The sequence below is a fragment of the Pelophylax lessonae genome (genome assembly GCF_965119305.1).
Source record: "Pelophylax lessonae genome assembly, chromosome: 8".
In the NCBI taxonomy this organism is placed as follows: Eukaryota; Metazoa; Chordata; class Amphibia; order Anura; family Ranidae; genus Pelophylax; species Pelophylax lessonae.
In genome coordinates, this window is record NC_138775.1 from 231,818,597 (window position 1) to 231,844,774 (window position 26,178).

Here is a 26,178-nt window from a genome sequence, read left to right on the forward strand (position 1 = left end):
AATTTTATTGTAACTGTACTGCCTGCCCTAAACATTTTAAAGCACTGTGCAAACTGTTGGTGCTATAAAAATCCTGTATAATTATAAATTGTTATGTTAGTTTCAAACGTACTAGAGGCAAAGAGAAGGCTGGAGCTTTACTACAAGAATTAAGATTCTGCATAGGATACAGCGGTGTAAAATTGGCCATTGGCAGGATAGTTTAATCAAGGATAATAAGACTAATGAGTTTATGCCTTACTTTTATTTTATATATTGGGATTGGAGGTGCAGTGAATGTGAGTGATACAATATAAGGTGTTTTAGGTACCCACTGTTCTTGCATCTTGCTTTTTTCCTTCCAATGATGTAGAGGCGCGTTGCAGTCAAATGGCAGTTCCAGGAATAGATGGTCAGTAACAAGAAAATGCTGCACTTTGATAACCCCAAATTTTAAAAAAGGACCATCACAATAAAATGAAAAAAAAAAAAAAAGGGAAATAACTGAAAACCCCGAAATAACCCCTCCTGAAACAGAGGTCCCTGCAAAACATAACTACTGACTTCAAATCATTTACAAAATAAAATTAAATACTGTACTGAAGAAATAGGATGCATTTATTTTGATAGTGAAATGACACAAAAGAAAGCTTTTTTTACTGGGCAAATAATATCATTTCTGCCATTAAAGCACACCGATTTGTTAAGACAGATATCAAACTGTTAGGTTTATGCTGGGGTATTAATTGTTGCTTTTGTTCTTCTCAAAAGCTTCTGAAGATACATATCTCTTTGTTCACTTGAATCCTTATCTAAATTGACTAACAGCAAGTAGGCCAGGGATAATTGCAATCTTAACAGTGGTCGTAGCCTGCAGATATCTGGCAGGATAGAACAGGAAAATAAAGACATTTTAGGTCAGAGATGCTAAACCTTTATCTGTTCAAAGTCTAGAAAGAAAAACTTATTTGTTAAATGTAAACACAACTTTTTTCAAAGCTGCTGAATTTAGCTCTTACAAATATTGGTAATGATATCAGATGGGTGAAAAGCCAAGTGTACAGATATCCATAGACATTAGATAATAGTCTTCAGCCTCTTTTTGCTGGAGTGCGATACCATGTCATGTCTATGGGTTACCAACAAGCACCATTTGCAATGGCTTGTCACTGGAAAAAATATATTGGATATGTTGAAAAACCTTGTCTTATTGCATTTTTATTCCTCCAACAAGCTTACTATGAGAACATAATGTATATAGTAATTTAAAAGTCTTCTTCTGAACTACAAACGTCACCCCCTTTAAGGTTAAATATATTTTTTAATATGATTTTTAAATTTACAAAAAGGAAAAAAGGAGTTATTTACAGCCAATTATTACAGCATAACTGAGGCAAATGTAAAAATAGGTACAGTCATTCAGTAGGCACAATGGTTGAAAAGAAAGTCAACTGATCATTAGTGAGGGGGTGTCACTGAAGACTGAACTCCATAAAATAACATCATGCATTATTATACCACATATATGACATTGTAGTCATAATTGACAATGTATCAGGCTGTCAATAAATTGAGTAAGAAAAAAAGTTGAGGGAAGGGGAAAGAAAGAGAGGGGGAGTGGTCTGTACCTGAGCAATATGTAGTGATGAAAACGTCATAGTCTTGTTACTCTTTGAAGAAATGGGATAAAAAAATAAATGATAGAAGAAAAAAGAGGAAAAAGAATGTAGACGTAGGTTAAACTAAGGAGTTGCAGCCTATTTTTAGGGCATTTGAATCAGAATAAAGGATCCACACTGTCCACAGGGAGAAAAACTTAGAGGAGGTGTTGAAGGCCAGCAATTCCTCCATCCTCATAATATAATTTACAATGGCAACCCACTTTGGCATGGGAGGAGTATCTGTTGACCTAAATATCAAGAGATCAGCTGTCTAATACCGGCTGAAAGAAAGTGTTGCAAGATCTGAGATTTTTGTTGTGCAACGGACCCAGGGGCATAGAAATTAATACAGTTTTTGTGGTCAGCGAGAGGGATTCATCATATAAATTATTATGAATGGTGAAAATTGATTGCCAAAGGGGAAGAATTTTGGTAGTTTGCACACACAAACCAGATATTAACATAATTACCTCTGGTAGCTCCACACTTCCATCAGTTAACCAGGGAGGAAGAAAATATGTGATGGATGGAAATTGGGTCCCGGTACCAGTAAAGAGGTAGGCCTTTTACCAGTCCTCTTGACTGAGCTTACATTCCAGGTTTCTGTTCCAGGCTGTCATAAATGATAAAGTATCTTCCAAATGAGGAAGCTGGAGTAATTTATAGACTTTGGAAAGAGTATGTCTGGGTGTTTCTGAAAGAGAACACAGTTGTTCAAATTCCATAATCGGCGGTAAACCTTGCCGGAGTGGAAAAGCTGGTTACAATAAGTAGTTTTCTGATGATCTGATCTGCTAGCAACTGTGAGAAAAAATGAATCGGATGTTTACAATGCTGGATTGAACAAAGTGTCTCATTAGAGGCCAAGGAGAGCAGGTGACCAAGTTCTAGATGCAAGCTGTCACTGACCAGTCTGAAACAGTGGATAGACCCTGCAGAGACACTGATTCCTGCTGCCCTTTGAAAGCAGTGCTAGGACTAATAGCTACTGTCCCAGTGCCATATAAAAAGGACACCCAAGATCCAATTGGGTTACCCAAACCCCTTTTGTGTTGTTTATTCACCTTATGTTACAGCAGCATCTTTACTTGTAAAAGCATGCAAGTTTATCACATGCCAGAATCCAAGCATCATGCAGCGTTGAGGCCCTAGCACCAGAATAAACAACTTAGGGGTAGCTAGGCATTTTTAGGCTATAGGTCTATTTAAAAATGGTCTTGAAATCAAAAAGTGTATATAAGATATGTTCCAAGGAACAAATAGAAAATGATAATTGAAACGATAATTGTGCCTAAGCAGTAACCTGAAAAAATACCCCTTTTCTATGATTCCCATTAAAAAAGTAGTGCCCTTCTCTGCATTAAAGAGGTTGTAAACCTGAAAAAAAAATTCTCTTCTTTTTGCAACCTGTAAGAGAAACACATAATGAGCTAGTATGCACCGCATACTAGCTCATTATGAAATACTTACCTTAGAACGAGCCCCCGCCGTGCCATCCGCTTACCTGTATGACGGGCGACTGGTCGCCCGTCTTCCGGGATCGCGGCATCCGGCCATCTGATTGGCCAGAGCCGCGGTGACGTCACTCCCGCGCACGCACGCGGAAGCCGACGGTCACGGCACGGGTCTCTGAAGGAACGGCATGAGCGGCCGTTCCTTCAGTGCGCATGCGTCAGTGACGTCACTGGCTGCATGTCAGGTAAATATCTTCTAAACGGTACATGTTTAGGAGATATTTACAGTACCTATTGGTAAGCCTTATCATAGGCTTACCTATAGGTAAAAGTGTCAGAGGAGGGTTTACTTCCTCTTTAAGGTAAAAAAAAAAAACTCCCCATGGTTTGTCCCACCCCCTTCTTCACCCCACCCCCCTCTGTCCCCAAACACTTACCTGTCACCATTCCTTCCCTCTCTGACACCAGCACTGCTCCCCTCACTCAGGAGAAACTGAAGGCAGCAGAGCCACAGGATTTTCTTTCATTCTAAGTAGAATTAAAGTAGGGGAGGGTTATAACCCCTATCAGTTTTTTGATTTTTTTGCGATAAGTTTCCCATTTGGGAGATTTCCCTGTCACAAAACCAAGGCAGGAAATAAGATGAAATCCCTCCAAAGTGAGAGATTCCCTGATTGTTATCAGGGTCATCTAAACCAGTGTCCACATTTGGACGATTTCTCCTCTATAACCATACCATTGGGGACGACCCAACATTTTAGATTCTTTAATTTTTAATTTTGTTGATAACAGTAAACATCACAAACAGAGAGGGTGAATCTCCCTTTAGCTAGGTGCCGGGCTACAGCAACATGAAGAAGGGGAAGCCTTTTATTCTTTGCTCCCTCCTGATGTTATGATGTATAATTCTTCTCTGGCCATCAGGGGGAGAGTGAAAGTCAAGAAAGCCCATACAGTAGACTTCTATACAGAGCGCTGAGAATCCTGGGAGTTGTTGTATGAGATGGCAGCCATATAATGGGGCAAATTAGCTCCTTACACTACTGTTTCCAATAAGCACTAGGAGAAGTAGTAGAGTGATTTTTTTTATTAAACCATCCAGGAAAGTTCTTTCTTATGGTGCTGAAGGAGTTGGAGAGAGAGCACCCCTGTCTGAATATTTGCTTGCCAGCAGAGATACGAGCCTGAGAATGGGAGTAAAGACATTCAGTGGTAGTACAGCACCATCCACAGCACCTGCGCAGCTGCTGATACTGCTAGCAGGAATTGGGAGCAGGACTCCAAGTGTACCCAATTCATATCACATACATACTGCACTCCATACCGCTCTCATTCCAGACCAAGACTGTAAATACCAGCCCTATACTGCATTATACTGAACCTTTACCGCATCTGAACCACATCTACATTTAACCTGTGCCAAGACTTTACCCTACCCATACTGCACCTATACTGCATGCAGGGTAACTGGGACCATTGTTAATTGAAAAGATGGTCTACAAGGGCCCCAACGATATACGGAAGAAGAACACCTCTTCTGCCCCTCCTGTAGTAATTATTCTGAAAGTCCCCTTTGTTCCTCTGTCTCCCCCTCCCCCTCCTCTACCATCCTCCTTATCTAGTGCATCCCAAGTCCGTCTAAGACGAGCATCGCCGCGGCCCAAGATGGCTATGAATGCAGCCCAACACAAAATCATAAACTTGCTTAAAAATTTTGATTTCTTTTTTTTGGGGGGGGGGGGGGGGTTTAAGATGCATTTACACTTTGGGAACACAGCTGCTGCTTTTTTTTGGGGGGGGGGTTAAAACGCATTTACACTTTGGGAACACAGCTGCTGCTGAAAAAAATCTTTACAGTGTCTCTTTACTGGACTTTTATATCTTTTATCTTTTAAAAAAAAAATATATATATATATCCCATTCTTTCAATCATGTCATCAGTTTTCATCCGCACCTATGTTTGTCAACAACTATTTTCAAGGATGGAGCACAAGAAGGGTAAAATTAGAGCAAAAATATCTGATGAGTACCTTGAAAATGCATTCAGAATTGCTATTACAAACCAGATATTGATGTATTAGTTTATCAATAACAGAGTTAAATATTGCACTAGTTTTATGTTGCCCTCTGCAAAAAAATTCAGTTTAACCCCTTCAGCCCCAAAAGGTTTTACCCCCTTAATGACCAGGGCATTTTTTTCGATATGGCACTGCGTTACTTTAACTGACAATTGGGCGGTCATGTGACGCTGTACCTAAATAAAATCAATGTCTTTTTTTCCCCACAAATAGAGCACTTTTTGGTGGTATTTGATCACCTCTGCGGTTTTTATTTCTGCGCTATAAACTTAAAAAAAGGGACAATTTTGAAAAAAAAAAAAAACAATATTTTTTACTTTCTGCTGTAAAACAAATCCCCAAAAAAATTTTAAAAATGTAATTTCTTCATAAATTTAGGCCAATATGTATTCTGCTACATATCTTTGGTAAAAAAAAAAATCCCAATAAACGTATATTGACTGGTTTGTGCCAAATGTATAGCGCCTACAATTGATGGAATATTTTTAAGGAGTTTTTTTTCGTACTAGTAATGGTGGCGATCAGCGACTTATAGTGGGACTGCGACATTGCGGACACCTAACTGACACTTTTGACCCTTTTTTGGGGACCAGTGACATTATTACAGGGACCAGTGATAACAAAATGCACTGTTACTGTGCTAAGGACATTAGCAGGGAAGGAGTTAACATCAGGGGCAATCAAAGGGGTAAATGTGTTCCCTGCAAGTGCTTTCTAATTGTGTGGGGGTTGCTCTGACTGGGGGAAGACAGATATCGAAGTTCCTGCTTAGCAGGAATACAAGATCGCTGTCTTCCTCCCTGTCCGAACGGCGATCTGCCTTGTTTACATAGGCAGACAGATGTTCCGTGTCTCTCAGGAATAATCACGTGTGGCCCCCCTCTAGCTCCCCCTGGCTTCCCCTGGAGCCCCTGCACGAAATTACGTACAGGTACGTGACTTTGCACAGGGGAGCCGACTTGCCTCAGTAAAAGTACATTAGGTGGTCGACAAGTGATTAATTACTCAGATAGGTATTTTATCTATATCAGTAATTGTTAACTTGTGATCTGCTCGACTTTTTAGCTTATCAGCTATCCTTATTGTTAGTGTATATTTATGTATCCCAAGACAATTCATCTTCTTCCAATGTGGCCCAGGTAGATAAAATACCTAGCTGGATCTTTACTAAGGCCTTACAAAAGAAGACCATAGGGCAGTGATGGCGAACCTTGGCACCCAAAATGTTTTGGAACTACATTTCCCACGATGCTCATGCACTCTGCAGTGTAGTTGAGCATCATGGAAAATGTAGTTCCAAAGCATCTGGGGTGCCAAGGTTTACCATCACTGCCATAGGGCAAGTCTTTTTGGCATCTGGTTACCTTATGCTGATGCACAACTGCCAGTGCCCAGTTAACTTCCAGAACACTACACAGCCACAGAGATTAGTTCAGGGTCTTTACTTACAAGTCCCCAGGACAGCTGTCACCTTCCAGTTTCCTACGGACATGGTCCAGTGATTAAGACTCCACCCCACCAGATTAGGCCCCCTGTGGTGAGATTCTGCAATCAACTTCAAAAGACCATCCAGGCCCTCAGCCCTGACACCACAGAGGCCACCAGAGCAGCTGTACAATCCATGGGCTGCCTAAGGGGACAGCACTTGTGGCTCTGAGACCCTCCTGGGAAGAAGGAACCCTGCTCTCCAGAGTCTCAGACAATTAATCACTACTCCAGCCCCACCTGGACACTCCACCCCAGAGATTGGCTGGCACCTGATAAATATTCAGGGTGGTTATTTTGAATCTTCCACTTTAAGCTCTTGGGGAAAACACACATTACCAGTCCCTGCGCAGATCCTGGAGACTGATTCTCAAGCTGGGGAATCTTTTAATATGGCCTGTGGTGAAACACATGAATGAAGCGTGGCAGCTCTCCTAACCCTCCAGGGGATATGAGGCAAAGAAGCTGTACAAAAAATAAAGGAACAGAGCGCACACCGCCCTAGTGTAACACCATTTATTTGAAGTTAATAGAAGCCATAAAAACAGGTACTCACAAACAGATAGGAAGTCATGAATGGAAATAAATATCCCCCGATGATGTTTACAGGGCTCTCTCCTCCTAGCCTCGATGGCTCAGCTGTTCGTCCTGCACTGATCAGTGAGTATCGTACGGCTAAGCCAACCGCCTCGGATTACTCAAGGAGACTCGATGTGGTGCGCCTGCGATGTTGAGGTGCTGAGATCTGAAGAAGGAGGCTAAGCCTCCGAAACTTTGTCCTTAGCAACCCCATGCAAGTCATGCTCTGGGTCCAGATCGGGGAGTCTCCCTCTGCTTAACCGCATTGTCAGTTTCTCTGAGCGGCTACAGCATCCGGCTCCTGGAGGGTGTCTGGCTGCGGCTGGACTGTGCGCAGGCACACCACATCGAGTCTCCTTGAGTAATCCGAGGCGGTTGGCTTAGCCGTACGATACTCACTGATCAGTGCAGGACGAACAGCTGAGCCACCGAAGCTAGGAGGAGAGAGCCCTGTAAACATCATCGGGGGATATTTATTTCCATGCATGACTTCCTATCTGTTTGTGAGTACCTGTTTTTATGGCTTCTATTAACTTCAAATAAATGGTGTTACACTAGGGCAGTGTGCGCTCTGTTCCTTTATTTTTTGTACACTTTAAGCTCTTGAAGCGTTTCTCCAGAGGAGGGGGAAGCAATCAAACTCCCAGCTTGTGCAACCCCTAAGCAGACCAGGCCAAACAATGTACTGCTCACTTGATTACAAAAGGAGCAAAAACAAATTTACCTAGCCTCCTACTGCTATTGTTGGTAACAGGGGAAGGTATAATGATCCAACATTGGTGTTAGTGAGAGGAACAATGCCCCTTTGTTGGTGTTAGTGGGAGGAATAGTTCCCATTTGTTGGTATTAGGGGAAGTTATAGTGCCCTATCAGTGGTGTCAATTGAAGGAATAGTGCCCTACTTACAGTGGTAAGAATTATGCCCCATTGTTGGTGTCGGTGGGAGAATAAGTGCCCCAAAGGCCAGATAAAATCAAACAAAGAGCCACATCTGGCCCCTAAGCCGCAGTTTGGAGACCACAGTATTAAACCATCATAAAACAATCTTGAGCATCGCTCTTGTGAATGATGTTATAAGAGTCAGCCTGGGAACGCTGTCACAGCGGGATTGTCTCTTCTTAGTTTTATCTCAGATGCCCTATCTTATTAATCCTGATATTAGATGATGTGACACCATTGACAATGCTCTGTCTACAGCTATTGTAAACATTCTTCTGGATAAACCTCTGAGGGTACAGTGTGTACACTGCTGTTTTGTAAGAACTATAAGGCATCTTCCTGTGCATATTAAACAGCTGTCTGCAAGACATATCTGCTCCTTATTAGCATTGGCAGTAAATTCACCTGAAACATGTGAGCGAACTGATTTAGGTAGCCTGACAAACTGAACTGCTCTCATTTATTTCAGGAACTTTCCCGCAAGCGGGAGGAAGCATCTCAGAGAAATATGATGAAGCTGTAACACTGAATGACATGACAGTTAAATGCTGTCTTGGTAGTAAAATTGTACTTATACATTCAATGCAGTGATTGGCAAAATGTCTTGTAGTGCCAGCATTGCACACTAGAGGGTCGTGAGGCTTCACACTGAAATAATATAAATCACATACTCATACAGCTTCTTTAAAGTAAGTCAGACAGAACACAGAATTACGCCATAAAGGCCATATTTATTTCTCTATGTCCGCCTATTGTTTTTAGATGCACTGTTTGAAAGAAGAAATAAAAGTCTCAATGTCCAGCTTTGATATAGATGCAGTAGAATGCTGTAGCAATCACATATGATGCCGTTTCATCGAACTACTACCTATACCTCCCAACTGTTCCGATATGAAGAGACTATCCCTATATTGGAACCAAATTCCTCTATCTCTCATTACTTCTTCAAATGTCCCTCCTGTTCTGAGGTATAGAGATGTACAAAGAAAAAAAATACACTTTAGGAGTGTATTTAAAATGAATTTGTTAAACTGCATGTAAATTCATTCTGTAAAAATGAGGATAAAATCAAATGTTACTAAGCTATTTTCATTCCAGGTTGAACAGTATTTATTGATAAAGAAGAGAGTGAATCAAGAAAATACAGGATTATGGCCTGTAGATGGAGCTGATGATCACAGTACACAAGTATTTATTTCCTGGGATCTTCAGCTCCTTCTAGTGGCCATAATTTGGTATTTTCCTGAATCACTGTACTTTAATGAGTGAATAACATTCGACAGGTAGAGAAATGTCTAATAACAATTGGTTTTTCCCCCATTTGCAAAGAATAAATGTTTGCACAGCTCCGTCGACAAATAGCTCTGCAAATTGTTTATTAATACATCTCTTTGTAAACTACCAAAGGTGTTAGACTGACCTAAACCTTTTAAACAACTCCAGAATGTGTAGCTATTGTTATTATGGGTGAATATATGAGGATTTAACCATTTATTTATTGTTCATTCCTAATGCTCCTTGTCTCTGGGGGCCTGGCAGAAGGTATCACCCTTGTCTACATACTTTGTGCTAAAGGTGTCTCTGTTTATCATCTCAGAAAGTTGAAAGGTACGTATATAATTTAATTTTTTAAAAATAAAATATAAAACTAACGCTGAGATCTAAATTGGCAGCAGCAGCACCTCTAAAAGCCTGAAAACCTTGCTTATGGCCCGTACACATGATACAAAAATCGGACAACAGGTTTTCTTTGCATGCTAGTCGCATATCGAAAATAAAAAGTTTATTAAAGTTTCAGAAAGTCACGCACAACAAATGAAAAAATCAGGAGTAATGTAATGTGTTGCAGTGTATTTTCGAAAACGTCAACTGTGCTGATTAAACAAAAATAGTCGGATCTGGTATTATACGAGAAAACCTTTTGTGCTTGTCTCATTGAAAAATATCGGATGAAATGTGGTGATCGTCTCTCGAAAGCTGTGTACTAATGATTAGGGATGATCGAACTTTTGAAAAGTTCGGTTCGACCAGAACACCCGAACTTCCCGAAATTCCAGAACCCCATTGAAATCAATGGGACCCGAACTTTGGTAATCAAAAAACACCATTTTGAAGCCCTAAAACCCAATAAATGCCCCTAAAAAGTGCCTAGGGTTCTGGGTCATGCCCCAGGGACTATTAATCACACAAAAAAAAATCTTAAAAATTGTTGTTTTTGATAGAGAGCCAATTATTGAAAAAATTATTGGAAAAAAAAATGAGATCTCTTTGGATTTAGTGTCTGGGGGTCTAAAAAGTGTACCTGTGAAGTTACGGCTCTGTTGCATGTCCAGAACCAGAAAAAAAAGATAATTTTTCTTAGAATTTTTATTAGCGCAGGGATGTGGCTCCGCTCCTATCACACCTATATGTGTGTATGTGTATATATACATATATGTGTGTGTGTGTGTGTATATACACCTGGGCGTTTTTGTTGCAGGTGTTTTTTTGGGCATTTTTTGGGCGTCTTTGGAGGCAGGCATAACATCTGAACTTCTGTATAGGGGTATATATACACACACACATATATGTATATATACACATACACACATATAGGTGTGATAGGAGCGGAGCCCCATCCCTGCAAATAATTTCATTAGCGCATGGATGGGGTTCCGCTACTTTTACACCTATATGTGTGTGTGTGTATGTGTATATATACATATATGTATGTGTGTATATATACCCCTACACAGAAGTTCAGATGTCATGCCTGCCTCCAAAGACGTCCACAAAAAAGCCCAATAAACGCCTGCAAAAAAAACACCCAGGTGTGAAAGGAGCGGAGCCACATCCCTACTCTACTATAAATTCTAAGACAAACTATTTTTTTCCTATAGCGGTCACCCTGACATGGATGAATTCGGTCACCCTGGCATAAAAGAAGCGGAGCCCCATCCCTGCTCTACTAATAATTCTAAGAAAAATGATCTTTTTCTTATGGCGGTCACCCTGACATGGATGAATTCGGTCACCCTGGCATACAAGGAGTGGAGCCCCATCCCTGCTCTACTAAAAATTCTAAGAAAAATTATCTTTTTCTTATGGTGGTCACCCTGACATGGATGAATTCTGTCACCCTGGCATAGCAGTCAGAGTCAGTTCACCCTACACTACACTACTGTCACCCTGACACATAACACTTTCCGTACGTATTTTTCGTCTGATTTTCGGATCATGTGTACGGGTCATTAGACAATGTAATTAAGAAAGGCAGGTGAGCTCACTCACTAAATCAAACATATAAATAAATAAAAATCAAGAAATGGCATCAACATCACTCAAAAAGTGCAAAAAATATTTAAAGAGTTCAAAAGAGTTATAAATATACATAACAAAGTCCCAAACAATGCAAAAAAATACAGTATATGTGAAAAAAGAGCAGAAAGTATGTAACTCAAACACAAAAAAAATCAATCAAAAAATGAATAAACTTATATGTAACACAGTCCCACAAACTAAAGTGCAAAATAATATATATAAATAATCAATAAAATCCAGTGATGAAAAGTGTTCACAGTGCCAAAAAAAAAAAATCCAATAAAGTGCTCCAGTGCTTGAGTGAAATGGACATGCAAAGCTGCTTACCAAATATAATAGATCTCAGCACTGGAGATCTTAGGGCTCTTTCACACGGCCGCTCCGTGTGAAAGCTCGACTGCGGGACTTTTTTTTTCACGGAGCGGATGACATTTGTGTCATCCGCTCCGTATGTCTGCATATCATCCCATCCGTTTGCGGATGATATGCGGACATAATGTATGTCTATGGGCATTGCGGATGTCAGCGGATGACACCGCTGACATCCGATTTTCCTTCCTTTCAGTTTTTTGAACGGAGGAAAAATAGGGTTCTGTTCCGTTCCAAAAAATGGAACAGAACTGAAAGGAAGAAAATCGTATGTCAGCGGATGGTATTCCGCTGACATCCGCAATGCCATAGACTTACATTATGTCCGCAAATCATCCGCAAAAAAATAGGATGATTTGCGGACACACAGAGCGGCCGTGTGAAAGAGCCCTAAATGTGCTCATGAAAAAAAATAACAATCAGGTAGCTTGCTAAAAAGTACCATCCACCCCGCATGGATCATCAGTGCAGACTGTCATATGTAGGAAAACCATTCTGCTCAAAAGGTCATCCACCCAGCATGGATCATCAGCATGAGACCAGATTAAACGGTATTTACAGCCACGGCCTATGCTGATGATTCATGCTGGGTGAATTTATTGATTGGGACTTTTTTTGCACTTTATTTTGTGGGACTGTGCATATAGGTTTAATAATTTTTGATTGATTATATTTTTCTGATTGAGTTACATACTTTTTTATTGGACATTTTGTTACATATATTTTTTTTGCATTGTTTGGGACATATATATATATATATAACTTGTTTGCACTTTGTATATCTGCACGTTATTTATTATAGGTTTTTTTGAGTCATGTTTATATCATGTTGATGCCATTTCTGGATTTTTATTTATTTACTGTAATACTTTCATCTAACAAGAGATAAATGGCACTAATAGGGCAAGCAGCCCAAGTCCAAAAAAGTCAAGCTTGAACAAATAGTCCTGTAATGCTATCTATAGGCTTGCTCAGGGCAGTCACCCCAGAATAGAAAGCAGCCTCTGTAATGAAACAAAAAGGAAGAAAGGGGGTGCCTACTAAGTGTTGCATTAAAATGATGCACTTTTTTTAAGATATAATTGACAAATCACTGGGTTAACAGATAAAAGGCATATCTTTTATCTGGTAACCCAGTAAGTTGCCAATCATATTTTTAAAAAGTGGATGAAATTAATACTACAATTAGTGGGTGCTCCCTTTCTCCCTTTTTGTTACATACTTTCAACCTCATAGATTTTGTCACTGTAAATCTTCTGCATTTTTGTATATATGCCATACCATGCTGGAGCTTAGATCATGGTGCAGGGCTGGGGGATTTGGCTAGTAGGGGGATAGGTTGCAAAATAGGTTTAGCATTGCATAGAGTAAAAAAATAAGAATTGTCATCAATAAAAAAAAAACTTGGCTGCCATTGCTGTGCTCCGTTTCCTAAAATATTAGTTATCCGGCTGTCAAGCTGACCCTCCTAAACCAGTACTTTAAATTGACTCTTTTTCTGTTCTTTTTGAAAATGCTAATTATCTGGCTGTCTGGCTTTAGAACTTTTTAAACCTGGTACAAGCATCCTCTAAATAAGTGTCAGAATTTCTTATCTCTATACCTTTTCCAGTAAGCATTGAAAGCAACTCATTAGCATGACCACCAATGATCTCAAAGGAGAGGTTAGCAATGGAACCCTGCATACTTTTCCCATGACAGGAATACTTTCACTCCCCAATCTATCAGTTTCTGTTCATTCAGCCCACTGGGTTGAATGAAAAAAAAAAAACTGCTCAAACACATGTTCACATTATTGATAGTTTGCAACTCCAAGGTTCGCATGTAGGGGACTTACTGTATGTAGATAAAGTGTTTTTGGAGACCTTCCATGCATCTAGCATTTTTCAAAGTAGCTTCCTCCCTATTTCTTCTCATTACTGGTATAATTTAAGGGTTAAACATTAGGGAGTAGGAATAAGTGGAGGATTTTGGTGAACATGAGCATGAAATTACTGACTTAGCATTCACGGAATGAAGTTCTTTGAAATTAGCCTGTAAAGCTGGGTATACATACACAACTTTCCTTTTTTTTGTTTCCCTGCAGTGATCTTAGCAGTGAGACCGAGGCATTTCTAAACAAGGCCATATCTTTAAGGCCCCTTTAACACGAGCAATCTGATCCAATCCGTCTGTCAGTTTTTCAGGCGGACCTGATCGGATGCTCCATGCATCCCTATGGGGCAGTGGATGTCAGCGGAGACATGTCCGCTGACACCAGCTGCTATCCGATCCTGTCCGTGAAATCCGGACGGATGGAAACCATATTTTCCATCCATCCAGCGGATCGGATAGGATCGGATGAGAATGGACAGGCGGTCCGTTCTCATCGGATCTCCCCATAGAGGACAGCGGGGAATCTGACAGCTCCATCTACGCACACAGAGCGGAGACAGAGCTGTCATCCGCCTGCTCAGCAGGGATTGGCGGATCGATCCCCCGCTGAGCAGAACGGATTCCGTCGACGGAACGGACTGTGTGAAAGGACCCTAACTGTGTTGTGTTTACCAACAACCCCCAGTGGTCATGAGAGCAATATTGTGGCTTTGTTTATCAACACAGAGTCAGGGTCTCACATCTTAGAGCACTGTGCAGCCCTAGCTTTAAAAAGGACATTTTGCATCGCTAATCCTAAGTACCGGTTCACATTTGTGCGATGCAGGAACTCTGCGAATATACAGCGTGTTCCCGCATCGCATCCGCACCTCTGGCAGTTCACACTGCCATATGCGATACTCTGGGGGTGTCAATAAAAAGTTAACGACACCCCCAAATCAGATCGTATATCGCAGTGCGATCTGAAAGTTTGCACAGAATCGGATTGCACTAGTGTGAACCACCATTCGATCCGATTCTGCTGTGGACCAAAAAAAGGGTCCTGTGCAAGTTGGGTGCGATTGCGGTGCGAATTCAGCCATACAAACTGTACGGCTGAATTTTCACCGCACAGAGATCGCATGTAATTTTAGGAGCAGTGCACTCCGAATTACATGCGATCTCTGTGATCGCAGAAATGTGAACCGGCACTAAACCTAACCCTTAAGGGCTGTACACATGGGCTGACTATGGGGTGGCATTGGCATTCAGCTTGTGTGTACCGCAGCTAGTCTGACAGAAGCTGGCCGTTCGGCCGCCTTCTGTCGAAGGGGCATGACCGAAAAAGGTCTGCCTATTTGCACCCGATCAGCTCTCTCCACCAATAGCTGAGAGCACGGACCGGGATGTTCTGGCGGGGGGCATCCCCCTGTCAGAACACAATAGCTCAGCAAAGGAGATTGCTGTACTAACACTGGATTATTAGTACAGCGGCTCCTTCTGAGCTCTTCAGTTTTTTTCCTTCAGCCCGCTGGGTTAGGATAACCCTAAAATTTTGTCACCAGTTTTTATAAACAAAGTAATGTGATATCAAAATCAATCCTGACATGATAATCACATTGCTTTGTTGATAGCAGGCACCTACATCCCGATATATCCCAAATCATAGCAGCAGTGTAGAACTGGGGGGGGGGGGGGCTAAGGTTCCCTAGCTCTGATGTGTCATAATACCACTTCTCTCACTCAGAGAGAACACCACTTGGCATAATGTCTGGTGAGTGGTTGGCAGGGGGGGTACAGGAGAGAAGGAAATGGGCAGTAGGGGTTTCAGTGCTGGGGATCAGTTTTTTTTTTTGTGCTTCAATGCGGAGGATTTTTGTGCTGATGGGTCGGGACTTTTCTTTGGGAGAAGGAAGAGTTTTTCTTCCACAATTTTTTTTATTGCCAGGGTGTGTACATCAATGACAATATTTTTTACAGTTAGAAAGAAGTATAGTAACAATACAAATAGCTTATTGCTTGCATAAGAGAGAGTTGTCAGACGTAGTGAATTTAGGAGACAATATACTGTATGTTTCTAAGTTTGGCACAGAGAAAGACCATTACAAAGTTAAAAAAGTTGAAGAATGCTGAACAAAAAACAATAGTAGTTAACACATATCAGCTAGACTGGTGGGTCTTCCCTATCACAGGCCTTCAGCTAGCTGCAGATTCCTTAACCCCCACAGTGCTTTTTAGCTTCCCTAGTGTCCCCAACATTCCATTGTGGCCTACAGTTCCCCCATGCTCCCTAGGAGCCATCAGCTTCAACAGTGCGCCCCCCCCCCAACCTTCCACAGTGCAACTCAGACTCCAACAGTACCGCCAACCTCCAACAGTTTTCCACAGCTCCACCAGCCCTTCCAAAATTCTCATCCCGTCTCATCCCATCTCAGACACCAAGTCTGCTGCAGAGTCCCTCAACCCATTCCACATATCCCTTGCAGTGCCACCCAGCCCCATTCAGAGTCTTTCAGCATTTCAATATATTTTACATTCCCATGCTTTTTTATTGTGTGTTTATTAAAGTTGGGCCATCAAAGGTATTAGAAGAATGTACTGGGTCCTGGTCTCGAATAAGGTTGAGAACCACTAAGCTAGACTACTCTCCACATTAAGTTGAGTTGTTTAAGATTGTTTTTTTTTCCCCAAATTGACCCCAGAATTCCCCTTGAAGAGTCACTTGATTTTAGTGTCTTTTTAGGCAATCATTTTTTCATAGGTGATCTGTATGTCAAATCTCTTAAATAGAATGGGGCTTGTTGATCCTTCTAGTGGCTTGTTCTGGATAGTTTTGCAACTATCAAAGTGTAAATAACTACGGTAATATGATTTTATATTATTAAAGGAATTTATGTTCCACATAGTCAGTTCTAATTTTGTAAAACATACCAAGATTGTAGACAGTAGTTTAAGTACTGTCTACCAAAACTTCAAAGGGAGGTGCGTGCCCATAGTACAGTATATGTATATGTATGATGGTCCTAATTTGGTCACAGTTCCTCCAACATTTAGGGGAGTATTCTTTAGAGAATTTATTCTATATGGAATAAGGAACTATTTCAGAAAACAATGTTGAGGGCACTCTCAATGGTAAAAGAGTGTAAATGATAATAGTTTGCTTTGAAATCTAATTTCAAGTGTAAGTTAGTAATTGTTATTCTTAGATCTTTTCGCCATTTTAATAGGCAGTTACATTTTGAAAATGAGTGTTTGTTTTGGAAAATATTGTAAAATATACAGTAGTTGTACCTATTTTAGGGGATATAGTTACCAAAAGATATTCCCTAGCTATATTTGGAATAGCTACTGTAGGTGAATGCTGGTGCTTAAAGTAATGACAAATTTGAAGGGGTTTGAATTGTTCTTTAGGCAGAAGGAAAGAATTGTCTGAAGTGTATTTCTACTTTTGCAGCCAAACTGGTAAGCCAGCTACTTCATATTTGTTACATGTACCCATTCACATAGAATAACGTAAAAAAAATTACAAATTGGTGCTTACATTTTTATTTGCTTTTTTCTTGCTGAAAATTCTTAGTCGGCTTTCCCTCAATGTAATGTTATTCTAGCAGAAATGCTTCTAAATGCTACTAATAGTGGTTTTTTTTTAGATTTTTTTTTTCCTTTTTTTATAAAGGAACTGCAAAAACGCTAATAAAACGCTAACTCTCCTAAAAGCTAATAAAACACTACTTCAAAAAGCTATTACCAGCGTTTTTTATCCACTATTAAAAAGAACACTAGTGTGCATAGAGCCTAAGTGTTATTTTGATGCTTTGCTGTTTTAGTTCAGGTTAACCATACTGCTACTGATGTGCCTCTAGCTTGGTAAGCTTAAAGAGCCTGTTAGTAGTTAAAACCATTATCTAAACTGGTTCCAAAACTGAGGCCTTAATGTAATTTCTTAAGTTGGGAAGATCCATCCCTCACAAATGTTTGTGCCTTATTAATATTTAGTGGGCACACCTTGGCTTTTTTTCACACCACACACATGTATTTGTTAAGAAGATTGAATAAATTTTAAAAAAGTGTGAGGCTGGAAGTGACGCAATGACGCTCTACGCATTTCGTGAGAATGACGTCATCAGGAGCAGCATCATTCGTGTCAGTCTTATCATCACTTCCAGCTTGACACTTCCAGTCCGCGGAATGCATTGCGTTCCGGATACCGTGCGCTGAGTGTTTGATCTGCATTGAAGGCCTGTATACTTTTCTTGTTTGTAAGCGCAATATATTTTTTCTACTAATAAAATTGGTTTATATGGAATCAAGCTATGAGATGCCTTTCTTTCCAAAAAACCTGTGATGGGAGTCTCCATTAACTTAGTGAACTGAAGTGGAAAAGGAGATATGTTGTGGTCTGGCTGGTGATCTCATTCCCTATTCTTGTGGCTCAGTGCATAAAGGTGGCAAAGGAGATATCCCACTGTTTGGTGGCTATCTGTGACCCCAGTAGGGGTTCCATTTTTTGGTGAGTGAGGACCTAAAATGGGGGAGCATGAGTGGACCCACTTGCACAGATTAACACTAGGAGATTGCATTTATTTGCACCTATTTTTGCACCTGTCACTTTATATTGATTCATATTTTTTTGAATTTTTAGAATTAATTGATATTGATGTACCATTGTTTTTTGCACTTTGTAGAGCACTTTATATAATATTCATCTTATCATATATTTTGATTAATATATTAAATGTGTCATTTTATTTTGAACTTAGAGCACTTTACATGATTATAGTGCAATAATATTTGTGTATTTGGATTATTGGACTATATATGTATGATTTGTATGTTTATAGAAGGTTTTGGTTTATTATTAACATTTTTTTTTTTTTTTTTTTTTTTAGTTTATTTTGTGCTTTCACAGCATATTGAGCATCGTACACATTACACTTATACATATCTTTGATTTCTATATTTTTTCACATGAATTCCAGCATTTCCCACACTTCTAGAATATAGCTTAAAAAACATTTGATTTTGCCCCATTCACACAGTAGAAATTTACATCCTGTTTTGATGAACGTACAGCTATGTGATTTTTTTTTTTATTTTGTTATAAATACACCCCTGAGTGTAAAGAGATTTTTTTTTTTAGAGGTTCGATTGATTATCCTTGGTTATTCCAATGTTTAAGATTTTACATATTGGCTCTTAAATTTTTTAATAAGCTAAAAAAACAAATAAATATATTAAGGGTACTACTGTGTATTACTGAATAAGTGCGGTATATCCAGGGTTTTTCAGCAATTTATTGTAATGCATTAGTGTTAAACTAGTCTGAAAGATACATAAAAAAATATTTACTCAGTATCTCTTTTTATGCTTCTTTCTTTCTTTTGTACTCCAAAAAAGTCACGAAATACAAAACAAGAATGCTGTTACAACATGTGAAGTGTTATTTTCTGCAAACTTCTAGTAATTTTGCACGAGTGTTGTTAAAGTGTCAGATCTGCCTAAGTCCTGGTATCCAGCAGTGAGACATCTCACATATTACAGTTCTCAACGCAGACAGATCTTTAAAAAAACTCTCCCATATTGTACATCTGTCTCCCACTCATTTGTGACTGTTGCATCAGCAGATTATTTGCATGTGCAACTTGCTATTGCCTAAACTTGCTAAATTGCACAGCAGATACAAGGTAGCCGCCAAAGTTTAATTAGCCTTGCTTTTCCACGTCTATCAATAATTGTTATTTTAAGTCACGATTCAAGTCTCCTGGTCTGTCTTTTGCACCAAGAGAGTTTATAAACCACAGAATATACATTTCCAGATGTGCAGATAGACTTCTACAAATGAAGATAGAAGTAGGGGCAAAATAATCAAAGAGCCATTGTGCCTGGCACCCCCACAACTGGAGGGCCACTGATAAAGAGGACAATGTGCAATGACCCATTGCAACAAATCAAAAATCAAAAAAAATAAGAATCATCCCTCATTGCTCAGACTTACCTGATATTATTCTAGTAGATAAAAGCTGAAAAAACTATTTTCTTTGGAATAAATTTAGGTAATTATAGAGAATGGAAGCATATCCATATGTAAAGGTACCACATTCAAATAGATATTGCACATCACAACAGCAGAAAGCAGTGGACTTTTTGGGTACCCAGGCAACAATATTCTTAACAGATTAAAAATGTCCTAAAAACCTTGCATAATACATGTTTTGCACTACAGAAAGTAGTAGTTAGTACTTCTGCCTATCAACACTAGAGTTGTTGGTTTGAATCCCAACCACTGCACTACCTGCACAGAGTTTGCATGTTCCCCCGATGCCTGCGTGGGATTCCTCCAGGTACCCCGGTTTCCTCCCACATTTCAAAGATACGCTGATAGGTTCATTGGCTCCCATCTAAATTGGCCCTAGTATGTGTATGTATGATTGTGAGTCAGAGATCTTAGATTGTAAGCTCTTTAAGGGCAGGGACTGATGTGAATGTGCAATATATATGTAAAGCACTGCGTACATTTATGGTGTTGTATAAGTACCTGTAATAAATGGCCTAAAAAATATTTTCCTATCTCCATCCAACATCCTTTATCTGTCTACATGTATTCAAATATATTAATTCATACAAATCATATTGATAGCTCATGCATGCATGTCTGATAAATAGGTAGTGGACTGGAATTCTCTCTATGGGTTTCACGGACCTGGATTTTATTTTTATTTTTTAGTGTGAAAAATTAATTTGTTTTATTGATACATAAGGCTAAAAACTAAGCCCTGCGTGAAAAGCTGACATTTTAGCTCAAAGAAGCCTTGGTAATAGCTAGTTTTTTCCTTTAATATCATTTTAAAACCCATGTCATCTGTGTTTAAATCCATTGGGGTAATGGGGCCAAGGATTTCCCCTGGAAATTCTTTTTCAGATCTAAAGAGAACGTCTGTCTTTACTTGTATTTTATAGCCCAAATTTAGAAAATTTTAAAATTTCCCCTTGCAGTGGACCTACTCCCATACTGTAAGGGTTAATTGCACATTTAGGTTTAGGGCACTTGGTAAAACAGGTGTACTTACCCAATCCTCCACTTCTTCACTTTTCTTAGTCCTCTTTGTTGAGGTTGGAAGGTTATCTTCTAAAATGTTTACTTACAGTATATAAATGTATAAATACATACACTCTTTTTCCTCCAGGAAATACCCCATCGGATGAGTCAGAGGAACGGGAGAGAGAGCCCAAGGTGCTGACTTTCCCTGAATACATTAACAGTCTGTTGGACACAAGTACCAGGCGCCTTGTACAAGGCCTGCGAATGGAGTGCCAGAGCCGAGGTCGTTGCTCTTCCTACTGTCAGTTGTGTCATGTAACCTCGATTCCTGATGCTCCCCCAGAACCTGTTCTTCTAGAGGTCACAAAGGCAGCACCCATATATGAGCTAGTCACAAATAACAATGTCACCCAACAGGTAGGTATCTTCCAATGAATGTTATGGATATGGAAAGCATTAAAATAATTTATTTTATATTGTACTTGCCCGAAATGTGTTGGTCTCCACTATACTGTATTTCTCAAGTAAGTTTGTAAGTGACCGAAAATATTTAAACACTTATCCATTTTATGTCTCTATAATGACCAGATCAACTTAGTCAGGCACCTACACACAGCCATATACAACACACATCTCCCCTGCCCAAAGGTGTGCCCCACAATGGTGTTACTCTGGGCTTTTGTCCTGGCAAATCCAGATAAATGGCACCTCGCTGCCCTCACAAGACTGGGGGTGTCTAGATACACTTAAATTAAGAAATGAACAGAGGGCGCATCAGTCTAGTGAATTATCCTCAATAAAAAGCTTTATTACTTGCTGATGCATTTTGAGGTCTCACCTCTTCCTCTTCGAGGTAAGACCTCGAAACACTATAGCCAGTCTTACTGTGGGACGTTACATCTATAACATGATATATTGGACAATTAGCTACCTTGATTTGATATGCTGTTTTCAAGCATATGTTTGTGAGCATCATTCTTTTATTCACGTAAAGCTTCTTATTGAGAATAATGCACTAGGCCGGTGTGCCCTCTGTTTATTTCTTAATTTCCCTTACACACAGCCATTGCCAGTAAGAATCGAACAATTGTTGGACTCCTTCGTCCAAAGGAGAAATAAACAGACTAGTAGGTCTAATTCTAAAACAGTTAATGTGAATTTTCCAAAACATTCTTTGGTGGAAAATCACTCACTGCCATTTTAAAACTCATGCATCTGAAAGATTCAACTGCAAAGGAAATTTGCTAAACATTAGATTCTCTGTTAATTAAAAAGCCCTTTTAGTGTTGATGGACTTTTGTTCATGTCAGAAATGCTTCCCTCCCCATAAGTCCCAAGTCAATAGGAATGCAAGAGCAGCTTGATGCAGTTTAGAAGGAGGTCAAATGTAGATCAAAGTAGGTCAACTGCTGGTCACCTGTACCTGTAATTGAACTCTGAATGATCTTAGAAAAATTTCAAACTGATGTCAAAAGCAAGTAGAATACACCTGAAATCAAGCTGTATTTCCCCATTTACACAAGCTCTTGGATATTAGAGTAGATCTTCTACTGCACAATTACTTGGAGCAGGAGTACGAACAAGGGCTGCCTAACCTCTTATACACAGCCTTGCAGGCAAATAAATTTAGCAGTCGCAAAATGACCTGATGTCGCAGCTCAACATCCTAGCTGCATGCCACATGCACATAAGCAATGGAAGTTTCACTCCCTGCTATGTCACAGCCTGACAGTTTTAAGATGCCAACTCTGTTGTTTTTAGGTGACAATTCAATGCACCTATTTTGGCTTGTTGGGGGGAAGGAGGGGGAGTTTGGAACCATGGGGAAACCTGGCTATACAGTATATTACCACAACAATAATCTGTCTCTCATCTGTACCAGCAGTCTGCCTCACAGTGAGGTCATCATATGGGCCTGAACATGCTCACCATCACCCAAACTTGCATAGTTAATGAGCTGTCATATTCTCTCACCACTGCTTAAGTGGCTAGCCTAAAACATACACTTTTTGCCAAAAGTATTGGGACCCCTGCCTTTACATGCAGATGAACTTTAATAGAATCCCAGTCTTAATCCGTAGGGTTCAATATTGAGTTGGCCTACCCTTTGCAGCTATAACAGCTTCAACCCCTCTGGGAAGGCTGTCTACAAGGTTTAGGAGTGTGTCTATGGGAATGTTTGACCATTCTTGTAGAAACGCATTTGTGAGGTCAGGCACTGATTTTGGATGAGAGGCCTGGCTTGGGCTTGGCCTCTTAGTTCCAGTGAAGGGAACATTTAAAGTGTCAGCATACCAAGACATTTTGGACAATTTCATGTTTCAGTTTGGGGATGGCCCCTTCCTATTCCAACATGACTGCGCACCAGTGCACAAAGCAAGGTCAATAAAGACATGGAGTTTGAGGTGGAGAAACTTGACTGGCCTGCACAGAGTCCTGACCTTAACCCGACAGAACATCTTTAGCATGAATTAGAGCGGAGAATGCAAGCCAGATCTTTTTGTCCACATCAGTGCTCGACCTCACAAATGCGTTTCTGGAAGAATGGTCAAACATTTCCAAGGACACACTAATAAACCTTGTGGGCAGCCTTTACAGAAGAGTTGATGCTGTTATAGCTGCAAAGGGTAGGCCAACTCAATATTGAACCCTACAGGCTACGACTGGGAAGCCATTAAAGTTCATGTGTATGTAAAGGCAGGAGTCCCAAAACTTCTGACGATATAGTGTATCTTTACAACACATCTACGACATGGTTTGAGAGGTAGTGGCCTTTCCCATTTTAATCCTACTCTTCAAAGATACAAGTTTCCTCCTCTTTCATACAGCAATTATTAGTTTTGCATTCAGACAATGCTGAACAGAAAAAGCAGATTAGTTGTTACTTCCTGATCTGTTGGCCATGCAATTAGCTTGATATTCATGTGTCAAATGTTTAGAGGACAATAAGGGTAGTGTGAAACAAGGAAGTATATTTAATACAGTCGTAGAATAGTCAAAATGGTAAGGTAGGTAAAAAATATGTTGGCATCGGTTTTACCACCCCCCCCATATTTTACTCACTTAAAGGATAAGTTCACCTTTGGAAATATGTTACGAGTATATGGTCCATCCCTTTGTCTGAATGAACTACAAGCCCCTACATCCTTAGAAGCTGTTGGCTTGTAATTTTCAAAGAACTATCACTAGCACACATGTGGAGTGCCATGGTAGTTCATTGAGTCTTCCTGTCAGCGAGTATCAGCTTACCCGTATGTGATGTATGGGTAAGCCGATACAGTGTCAGTGTGCAGGTGACCTGCATTGTATCAGCGATCTTATACAAAAAAAATAATAAATGCACGTTTTTTTTTACCTGCAAAAAAATGTGAATTCTTTTTTTTAAAGTGAAGTCATCCAAAAGCTCTCACTCAATCCAGCGCTGTGCACGTCGGAAACTCTTCTCTCACCCCTCACTACTGGTTTTCACAGGCTTTGCTGAGGCAGCGGGAGCCATTTGCTCCCACAGCTGTCAATCAAAGCCAGTAATGAGGGAGCAGGGGGACCCGAGAAGAGAAGGTTTGGGGCCGCTCTGTGCAATTTGCTATTAAAAAAAAAAAAAAATTCCCTTTACAGTCACTTTTACATACGCCTTACCAGTGTTGTACATGAGTCATAACAACAAAATGATGCATTAAAACACAATTTTTATTATGTGAACAATATACAATCTAATTTTAAAGATAAAATTCCATAAACATTGGGTACAATAGTACAATCTAGACATGTGAGCTTCTGTCTACATGTTTTGCGGGTCTTCCAAGACGGCAGCTGATGTGTCTATAGATGCACCATTATACCCCATATTTATGGGAATTTATCTTTAATATTGAATTGTATATTGTTCACATAATAGAAATTGTGTTTTTATGCATAATTTTGCTGTTATGACTCATGTACAACACTGGTAGGGTATATTTAAAGTCCCATTTAAGAATCCATACTGGTCTTTTGTATTGTGTTCAGTTATTCGGGATGTTTTTCCTTTTTAGTATAGACAATGAATTGGGGATTTCTTTTTAATTCCGTTGTGTAGAGTCACCCATTTGATGACAAACGACAAACTAGTAGCTGCAATAGTGAAAAAACTGGTCATTTCAAACCAAAAACTACTAATCATGAAATTTAACACTGGGAAAAAAAGGAACACCCACCGTGGGGCTATTGCCAACAGCAAGTAACCAGTGCAATAACTAGCTATGAAATGATTACTATTTGCAGTGACAAATGTCTTATGAAGCCTAATTAGTTTTCTGATGAATTTAATAATGTTTTCCTAATCTGCATGGAAATCACTGTGACAATGTAGATTGACATGTTTTGTCTGTAACTGTTGGATTCTGTATGGAAATATTTGGTTATATGTTCACATCTGTGTGTAACTGTATGGTTTCATGTCTATGAGTAACTGATGAATTCTGTATTTAAATGTTTGTCCTTTAATGTGCGGTAATTTTCATACCTTGTTCACATGCCAACACTTTAGTGTACAGGTACACTGCACAAAACAACACATATGAGAACTGTTCTGTTTTAGTAACCCCTTGACGAGGACCTCAAGCAAATATGTGGCCTGTCCGCAGGTGGGCCTTGGTGCTGTGCAGCCGCATATTTGCGTGAATTGGGGCAAATGTAGTGGTGCAAAAAGCGCACGCCCTGCGCACTCATGGCACCGTGATTGGCTGATTGCCTCTCGGGAATCAGAAAGGAATATTTTCCCCTGCTGTAGAAAATGATTCATGATTTGCTGTTTTTTTTTGCCTTCTTCTGGATAAACTGTGGGTATAGGATTGTGTATATGGGATTGTATGCTTGTTTTGTCTTTTTTTTTTTTATTTGTTGAACTAGATAGACTTTTTCCAACCTGACTAACCATATATGACAGTAAACCCCGCCTCCCAGCATCCTAAACCTCTTAAAGGGCCGGAATGGGGCCAGCCCGAAGAGCTTAAGTAGAAATAAACGAGAGTCTTAAGGGAGAAGACTGTGCTGTATTAGGCCTCATGCACACTATAGGCCTAAAGGAGTTTGCAGCATCAAAAACACAGTAAAAAGCAGTATTTTTGCATGCGTTAAGGCATTTCTGCGTCTGGCGCTAATGAATCCTATTAGCCTATTAGAATTCTGCCATTAGAATGCATTAATGTGGGAACTAGTATTAAGGCGCTTTTGAGTGTTTTTTTGTGCTTCTCTCCGAAACACATAAGTGATGGGTTTTTTTTTGCCTGTAAACTCCCCTGCCACAGGACTTCTGAAAACACCTATACTATAGTGTGCATGCACACATAGACTAACATGAAGGGAAGTTTACAGGCAGTGGGGAAAAAAGCTCAAATGCCTGAAGAAGGAACTTATTTGAGCTGCAGTATGTATGAGGCCTTAGAGATAGGATCACAGGCTGC

The 26,178-nt window shown here is 39.9% G+C and overlaps 1 protein-coding gene across 2 annotated transcripts in view; it reads left to right on the forward strand.

Annotated features, from left to right (window-relative positions):
- Window positions 1-26,178, forward strand: part of ASTN1 (astrotactin 1) — an 808,141-nt gene that overhangs the window by 742,940 nt on the left and 39,023 nt on the right. For both annotated transcript variants that reach the window (XM_082264783.1, XM_082264784.1), the window contains exon 17: window positions 20,883-21,154. In XM_082264783.1, the coding sequence (XP_082120909.1) occupies window positions 20,883-21,154 (272 nt within the window). The remainder of the gene's footprint in view (window positions 1-20,882; window positions 21,155-26,178) is intronic.